This window comes from Haemaphysalis longicornis, unplaced genomic scaffold (assembly GCF_048455015.1).
Source record: "Haemaphysalis longicornis isolate Haplotype H1 unplaced genomic scaffold, Haemaphysalis longicornis Haplotype H1 scaffold_4, whole genome shotgun sequence".
Classification (NCBI taxonomy): domain Eukaryota; kingdom Metazoa; phylum Arthropoda; class Arachnida; order Ixodida; family Ixodidae; genus Haemaphysalis; species Haemaphysalis longicornis.
The window spans coordinates 193,118,509-193,127,435 of NW_027526361.1; the positions used below are offsets into that span (position 1 = coordinate 193,118,509).

Sequence of the window (8,927 nt, forward strand, 5' to 3'; positions counted from 1 at the left end):
CTACATGCGTGTAATTCAGTGAGGCAGTCTGGCAAACGACATCTATACATCCTGTACATGCGAAGCGAAATAACATGGTCGCTAGTCACGTTACAGCGGCCACACAAAACAGAGCATCATATGAAAAACGTACTGAAGATAAGCGCTTTTTCTCTGCACGACAATCTCGAAAAAATCGGCGCTTTGACAGTGAAGTAGACGGTGTTTAGTGTCAGGTTCTTAGTCGAAGCAAAGTGATAGAGAAAAGGACCAGGGATAACTGCGTTTATGTACCGGTAAACCCACGACAGACACACGGAACAAAGACACGTACCACCAAAAAAAAAAGACAGCTTAACTATCCGGAAGAGGCCATACAAAAGTCCGAACACAGCGCACAGCTTACAGTTTCATGAGTCCCGTCGTATCGTCAGTCCAGGTAAGGCGTGGCGGCGTCGGTGTGGGCCAGTCGCGGCCTGGGTTCGTTGGTGCGGGCCCGCTCACGTATGGACGCCCCCTGTGGTGCACCGTGTTCCAGGCTCTCGCGGTTGAAGAGGACGCGGCCCTCGTGGACGCACGGTCTACCCCTTCCGATGCTGGAGTTGAGGACAGGCGGGTGGTAGGTGCGGATGTCACCCGTCGATGCTCGCCGCTACACGCTCGGGTCCGAACGCCCGACAGTCATGTATCTCCGCCTCGTTCCACACGCGTCTTCTTCTTCCTCCCCGTCACCGCATCCCTCCGTCGTTGCTGGCATGCGGTCATTGAATCCTTGGCAAGACAACGATGATGATGTTGGAGCCGACGATGATGATGTTCGGGGTGTCCGGAGCATATCCCGTGGAGCGCATCTTCATTATTGTGTTCACTTCACCTCGTGACAATGTCCCCCCACTTTAGCATTTTTCCATGAAAAATGTCTTTTCACAGTCCTATGCACGCAGTTACGGTAACGAACTCTCACATACTTGCACTCAAACACATCCCAAGGTAATACATCCTAGACAGACTTCCGTTATTCTATGCGCGGCTCAAGTAATCGGCGCCAATATTGTCTGCACCCTTAATGTGTTGCACTCGAAAGGAAAACTCCTGTAGCGTTAACGCCCAGCGTAGTACACGGGAGTTCTCCATTTTGGCCCTGTTCAAGTATAGCAATGGCTGATGGTCAGTCTGGATGATAAAGTGTGTACCATACAGATATAAGTGAAACTTCTGCACCGCCCACACAAGCGCTAGGCATTCGCGTTCTATAGCCGAGTACCTGGTTTCCCTGGGTAAGAGTCTCCTACTCGCGTATAGAACTGGGTGTAGGGTGTCTTCGTGTTCTTGCATTAGGATAGCCCCCAGGGCAGTTGCCGACGCGTCTGTGCGCACCACAAATTCCTTGGAAAAGTCAGGGGCCCTCAATACCGGATGGGTTGAGAGTGCTAGCTTTAACTTGTGGAAGGCACCTTCACAGCTGGTGTCCCACACAACTTTGTTAGGCATGTTCGTTCGCGTTAGGGCTACCAAAGGCTCAGCTAGCATCGCATAGTCTTGAATAAACTGTCGGTAGTAGCCTGCTAGCCCGAGGAAGGCACGGACTTGCCTCTTGGTTTGTGGCCGTTCGGCCTCTAGCACTTTCCTCATTGTCGCAGGCAGGGGTTCTACCGCTCCAGAGCCGACGACATGCCCGAGAAACCCTATGCTTGGTGAGCCTATCTCGCACTTCTCTGGCTTTACCTTCAGGCCCGCCGCTGATAATGCCTCAAATACTTGGTTGAGTGCGATTACATGGTCTTCCCAATTATCGGTGGCCACCAACACATCATCGATGTAGTGGTGAACATTGGGAATCCCTTCTAATGCACGCCTCATGAGCCGCGTGAAGACGGCCGATGCGGTCTTGATGCCGAAGGGCATAAACCGGAACTGGTAGTGGCCCGAACTCGTTGAGAAGGCGGTTTTCTCTTTCGACGACTCCGTTAATGGAACCTGCCAGTATCCTTTGACAAGATCAAATTTTGAGAAGTAGCGTTTCTTGCTGACTTCAGCGAAAACCACATCTGTTCGGGGGATGGGTTCCCCGTCGGCTACAAGCACGCTGTTCAGCCGACGAAAGTCAATGCATATGCGGTAAGATCCATCAGGCTTCTTAACCAACACCAGAGGGGAATTATAGGGTGACGTTGACTTCTCAGCAATGCCCAGTTTCAGCATTTCTTGTACTTCTGCTTCCGCTACCTCTTTAAGGGCGAAAGGTATTGGGTACTGGGGTGTGCTCACGGGAACGTCCGTGGTTAGTTCGAGATGGCAGTGCACCAAAGAAGTTTGGCCGGGTTTGCTTGAGAAGAGGTTGCTGTGTTTCTTAAGTATTTCCCTTATCTGGAGTTGTTCCTCTGAGGTGAGATGCTCAGAAATTGCTACATCTTCAACTCTGCGTTGTTCCTTCACGTCGACCGTAGGCAACGCTTGTTCCGCCTCATCCTCGTCCACTGCCATAAAGGCTGCGACGATCTCACTTCTGGGCCCTGGGTCACGTTCTTTGTACGGTTTCAGCATGTTGAGATGAAACAGCTGTTTCTTGTGTCCCAGATCCAGTAAGTAGTCCACTTCGTTCCGTTTCTCAACCACCGGAAACGGCCCCTTCCAGTGGAGCAGCAGTTTGTTGTGGCTTGTAGGCACAAGTAAGAGCGCCTTGTCTCCCACCTTAAGCTGCCGACGTGAAGAGCGCATGTCATAGTGCCCTTTTTGGTTCTTCTGTGCTTCCCTCAGTCTTTCATGGGCGAGCTTCGTCGTCGCTTCCAGGCGTTCTCTCAACTCGAGGATGTACTGATAGGTTGTCTTGATTTCACTGCTGATTTCCTCTTTTGTCCAGAGCTCTTTCATCAGCGTGAGTGGTCCTCTGACGTGCCTGCCATATATAAGCTCGAACGGTGAGAATCCCAGACTTGACTGCGGGACTTCACGATAGGCGAACAAGAGGGGAGCCAGATAAGTGTCCCAGGACTTAGGCTTCTCTTGGCACATCTTCTGCAGCATCTGCCTTAATGTACCATTGAAGCGCTCCACTAACCCATTGCACATAGGGTGGTAAGGCGTTGTATGTAGCTGTTTCACTGACAGAAGATGGTTCACCTCCCTCATGAGGTTCGACGTAAATGTCGAGCTTCGGTCGCAGAGAATCTCTCTTGGGAATCCGACCCTTGAGAACATCTCCAAGAGTCTTTCAGCAACAGATGCCGAGTCAATATTCTTCAAAGCTACAGCGTCAGGGTATCGGGTGGCAAAGTCCACCAAGGTAAGAATGTACCGCTTGCCAGAACTGGACGTGGGTGACAGAGGGCCTATGATGTCGACTGCGACTCGTTCAAATGGTGCGTCTATGATAGGCATCTTGCCTATGGCGACCCGCTGTATCCTTCCCTTCGGAATGGTACGTTGGCACTGGTCACACGAACTTACGTACCGCCGAACGTCTGCTTGAATACCGGGCCAATAAAAGGATCCCAGAATTCTGTCAGTGGTTCTCTTCGTGCCCTGATGTCCCGATAGCAGTCCTTCGTGTGCGGCGCTTAAAATTCTGGGACGCAGGGGAGCCGGGGCGACCACTTGCTTACGTTCTCTTCCAGCCGCCCAACCGTATCGTCTGTAAAGTATCTCCTTGGACAGGTAGAATCCCCAAGTCTTACCCTTGCTATGGAATTCTTGACCGACTTGCTGGAAACATCGTTTCAGCGTCGGGTCTTCGGCTTGAGCCTTCTTCAGAGTTTCTCTGGTCACGTCTAATTTTCTTGTGTCTATGGGAGCGCGTTCGTTCCGGCAACCGGATCTTAAGACACTAACAGTCTCCGTCCTAAGCGGGTCGGACGTCTTTGAGTCATCTGTACGTTTCCAGTTAGGGTCCGGGTCGTTTGGGTCTCGTACTCCCAAAACGTTGCCGAGAACAACGTCGTATATGGGTGAGTCCATGCATTTGGCCACAATCGTTCCCGAGAAAAACGGTGAGGAGATGGTCACTAGCGCCTCCGGGAGAGTAAAAGAACTGCCATTGACCAGAGTAATCGTACTCTGCCCTCCGGTATACGCCCGGTATGGAACAAGGTCCTTTCGCACAACGACTGTGTTGCACCCAGTATCCCGAAGTACACGGACCACTTCTCCATTGAGAATGCCCGTCACGATAGGCATGTTAATGTTCGTACTACGCCCGCAAGTGGCTTCGTTCATGGCACTGATCACGTGGCTCTCGGTTGCCTCGGGGACTGTGGACGGTTCGAGACTTGGCTACTCTAACCTGTCGGGCTCTACGCGCAGACAAGACACTTGACCGGCAGAAGGATTTCTCTTTGAGCACGACCTCGCGTCATGTCCGTTTGAGCGGCATTTCTGGCAAAACAATGGCTTAGTTTTTGATCGGCAATCAGATGCCCGGTGCCCTTCTCGCCCGCACAGGAAGCATTTGTTTCCCGTAGCAGAAGTGGATTCCTTATTTGAGCTGAGCTTAGCTATTGTGGATGCGGTAGCCTCCTTACAGTCTTCTCGGAACCGAAACAGATTAGCCTGGTTCTGGGCCTCCATAAAGTTATCCGCTGCCGTAGTTGTCGCCGAAAGCGTCTTGCACTCTCGTTCCCGGATGAAAATAGCTACCTTCTTGTGACAGTTGGCGATGAACTGTTCAGTGACAACCAAGTCTGCGAGATCCTCAAAGGTCCTTTCTATGGCTGTCAGCTCGATCCACCTTTCAAAGTACCCTTTCAAACGGGCGGCGTACTGCTTTGCAGTCTCTTCATTTTCGGGTTTCGATCCCCGGAACCGCTCTCTGTAGCCCTCTGCAGTTAAGCGAAAGCGTTGGAACAGAGAGCTTGACCTGATCATAGTCAAGAGACTCTTGGGGCGAGAGGCGGCCGTATACCTTCAACGCTTCTCCTGTCAAACACGTGCTCAGCGCAATGGCCCATTTCGATTTAGGCCAGCCCTGGCTCTGCGCTACGCATTCGAACCGTTTAAGGTACGCGTCCAGGTCGTCACGAGTATCCTCAAACGGGGGAAGAAATTTGTGTGCGCTGAAGCTTTGTGCGGTAGCAGTCTGAACCTGACCAGTGGTTTGTCCCTCGGCATCTGTTTGGGCTCCCTCTCCTCGCGCTGAATTGATTTCCGCCAAGCGAATCCGCAGCTGCAAATTGCGTTCTTCAACTTCTGCACGAGCCCGCTCTTGCTCGGCTTTCACCCGCTCTTGCTCGGCTTTCACCCGCTCGTGCTCGGCCCTCTCGCTCAAAGCTTTTTGCTCGCGTGCTCTCTCTTCGCGTTCTAACGCTCTTTCGTCGCGCAAGTGCTTCTGCTCCGTCTGGACCCACTGCCTCAATTGCTCGCCACTCAAGCCCAAGCGTTCGCCCATGGCAATGAGCTCCCGTGTGTCCATTGTGGGTTTTATGGGTATTATTGTTATTAAAACGAACTGGTCCTGCCGTGGACGCCAATTCTTGTCAGGTTCTTAGTCGAAGCAAAGTGATAGAGAAAAGGACCAGGGATAACTGCGTTTATGTACCGGTAAACCCACGACAGACACACGGAACAAAGACACGTACCACCAAAAAAAAAAGACAGCTTAACTATCCGGAAGAGGCCATACAAAAGTCCGAACACAGCGCACAGCTTACAGTTTCATGAGTCCCGTCGTATCGTCAGTCCAGGTAAGGCGTGGCGGCGTCGGTGTGGGCCAGTCGCGGCCTGGGTTCGTTGGTGCGGGCCCGCTCACGTATGGACGCCCCCTGTGGTGCACCGTGTTCCAGGCTCTCGCGGTTGAAGAGGACGCGGCCCTCGTGGACGCACGGTCTACCCCTTCCGATGCTGGAGTTGAGGACAGGCGGGTGGTAGGTGCGGATGTCACCCGTCGATGCTCGCCGCTACACGCTCGGGTCCGAACGCCCGACAGTCATGTATCTCCGCCTCGTTCCACACGCGTCTTCTTCTTCCTCCCCGTCACCGCATCCCTCCGTCGTTGCTGGCATGCGGTCATTGAATCCTTGGCAAGACAACGATGATGATGTTGGAGCCGACGATGATGATGTTCGGGGTGTCCGGAGCATATCCCGTGGAGCGCATCTTCATTATTGTGTTCACTTCACCTCGTGACATTAGACCTTCCCGGTATCCACGTAGCCAACGAGGAGTGCAAAACAACCCCGCGTCTATCGCGTTGGCGGGTAAACTTGGTCCCGCTGTCCTACCATCCAACCGTCCTACCTAGGAATAAGTTCAGTAAAGCTACACTTCCCTGCACTCCCAGGGTACTGAGTGAGGTCATGGTAGCCCAGCACTCACTACGCATCCACCATGGTAAAGAGCATGCTCTAAGCCGAGCGTGCTCATCTCAAACCTTCTCCTCCCACCCACAGTAGTTCGCCGTGGCGCGAGTCAGAAGTATGCGTGGGTGAAAAGGACCTAGATTTCCCGTTGTTCAGTACACTAGTAGGTTACTGACGAAAAATAAAAAGAAAGGAAACCCCGAACAAAAGCTGGCATGTCGCCTGCGAAAGAAACACTACATCAGGAGGAACAAAGAGCTGGCTGTTACCAACACTGCCCGAGCAAAAGCAGATGAAAGGTGGTGTTTCAAAGAAACCAGGCGTCGATACAACACGGATAGCCGCAATACAGAAACGCACAAGAAAAACAAGCGACTAGAAATAGACAACCGTTTCGGAGGTAGGGATATGTACCTAGACTAATTTGGAAGATAGGGGCAACTTGAAAGATGGTCAAACCTAATGTTTACAAGCGCTGCATAATAGCGAACATCACCAGCCACAAAGAGCTCAGTAGTACGAGAATTTAGTTCAGGCAAAACGAGACAGACTTAGAACTGCACCGTTCGCAGCACTCTAACACTCGTCCTCCTAAACATCAGTGAAAGTATCCTAGCGACGCGTTCTTCGGCAAAACATTACTCCAGAATTACTAAAAGATTTGGAACATTCCCCAACGCTTACGACAAGTTATAATTTCACTACGACGTCTAAAAAGCGCAGTCGATGTTCCTGGACAAGCAACTTCACAGACTGTCTGGTGCTCTCCGAGTTCAATGTTCCCCGCGGCACGGATGATTCTTCGCCTGCCTAGCAGCAACGAGAGTCGGGACCCACCACCCGCCGCGACCAGTAGTCTTCCGGGCACATATATCATCGACCGCCTCACTTCTCCAATCCCCTTTACATCGATGAAGGAGATAAGGCACGCTGGACTGTTAGAAATACTTTGCTAATACTGGGCGTACCAGTTGTGATAAAAATGAACTAACCCCTTTGCTCCTTCGGAGTGTCAGGCAACGCCAGCAGATGCTACTGCATTCATTAGTTAAATGCCAGAGGAGCTGCGGCATTATTTCTTTTTTGCTAGCCTGAATAACCTAGCCACTTCGCTTTTCACTTTTGCACTCACTACGTTTTTTAGGGGGGGGGGGGCAAGAGCGAACGAACATTGTTAATTCAGCAGCTGAATGCGGATTAGGGACAGTGCGGATTAGGCACATAACACTTGCAAACCTCCAGCCGGAAATCAAAGCCTGAGAAAGAAATAGCGCACATGAAAGCGGAGGACGATAAGGACGCACCAGGACAAAGAGCTCACTTTAAGCAATTGATTTTATAGAAAGAATACACATTGCAACCAGAACACACCAAAAATATCACAAACGTTAAAAAGAACTAAGAGTTAAGTTACTGTCTTTTTATGGCAAAGCATCGTTCCAAATACTAAGTATCTCTCGTGGAGAGTGCAGTGGACTAATACCGTTGCCTATATGATGGAATTACACAGCGGACGAACTGTACTAAAACAGTTACTTCAGTTATCAGAATTTTAGCCGCTACAGTGGTCGTTTTGTTTTTAGTTTTAAACCCTATTTTGCAGTTGGCAAAGTGAGGCGCGCAGCCGCGATCGCGACGATGCAGCCATATGGGGCCTTTTTGGTTGCCCACAATTTAAGGGTGCACCAGTACTCCGCAGGTGAGTATCGACTGGTTTGTCTTAGATATTGTTTTGACACATGGTGGCAAAGCATATGCCTTCAATATAAAAAAGTTGCTTAAAAAATCATTGTTTTCTAAACATGGCAAAAATTCAATAAATAATAGCATTACTAGATATAGATATATGCTGGCATCACCGAAGTGCAAACAAACACAGAGGGGGTAATTTCACGGCATACTATAAAGTTATGTGGGAGAAGTAAGTTTTCTAAAGGGACGGCAATGGTACCTCATATCTGGGTGTGACTGCACCAAACCACGAAGTCTTGAGAGTACAACCAACGGTGTAATAAATTGGAAATAGGTATATGCCTGGCGTGACTCAGATAGCACTATGCAGTGCAAACGCGAGCAAACCCCTCCTTCTTTGATGACAGTTTGGCGAGTATAGTGTGCTGTTTACGGCTATCTCCTCCAACAAGTTACACCTTCGCCCTATCGTAAGAACTTAGCGTTTTTCGGACACCTCGTAATTCACTGCGAGGCCGAAAGCGATTGGTAAACAAAGTGCGGCAGTACTTCGTCGTCTAGTTGGTCGAAGAGCACTGTCCGACCAGGTAGGGGCCAGAGGAGAATGGAGTCACTTCATCAGCTTAGGAGCAGGCGGGCATTCCATCCACTGAATAAACCGAGCATCCAAACCATTTAAATGTCATTAAAGATACTCGCCGGCACTGGGTAGAAATACGACTGTGCCCAGCATTAATGTTGCCTCCGCCAACACGTTGAAAAAGCGCTCTATTAAGCATCCCTATTCAAGCTGCGCACAAGAAACCACGATTATTTGATTTTTATGGCGCAAGGCCGACTAAGAGCAAAGAGAGCCAAGGTACACTAGAAAAAAAGCACTGCTTCCATGCAACAGCACAATGTCCCTAGAAATAAAAACTCCACAAGTTCATCCCCCGGCCCTCTTTTGAAACATTTTAAACATTC

At 50.5% G+C, this 8,927-nt stretch overlaps 1 protein-coding gene across 1 annotated transcript; it reads right to left on the bottom strand.

The window, feature by feature from the left end:
- Positions 1-409: 409 nt before the first annotated feature.
- On the bottom strand, positions 410-5,383 carry LOC144180165 (uncharacterized). The gene is made up of 4 exons (XM_077708551.1): positions 5,062-5,383; positions 4,497-4,793; positions 1,571-3,440; positions 410-575 (listed from the first exon to the last, which is right to left on the bottom strand). The coding sequence occupies exons 1-4, from the start codon at positions 5,381-5,383 to the stop codon at positions 410-412; spliced, it is 2,655 nt and encodes an 884-aa protein (XP_077564677.1).
- Between the last annotated feature and the right edge of the window lie 3,544 nt (positions 5,384-8,927).

What these genes read in the sequence shown, in the direction of transcription:
- LOC144180165 (XM_077708551.1), bottom strand. Translation starts at nt 5,383, where the DNA reads ATGGACACACGGGAGCTCATTGCCATGGGCGAACGCTTGGGCTTGAGT. An exon ending in TGCCGAGGGACAAACCACTG is followed by an intron (nt 4,794 to 5,061) that starts GTCAGGTTCAGA and finishes GCTTAACTGCAG; the next exon opens with AGGGCTACAGAGAGCGGTTC. An exon ending in GAACGGCCACAAACCAAGAG is followed by an intron (nt 576 to 1,570) that starts GCAAGTCCGTGC and finishes CCTCAACTCCAG; the next exon opens with CATCGGAAGGGGTAGACCGT.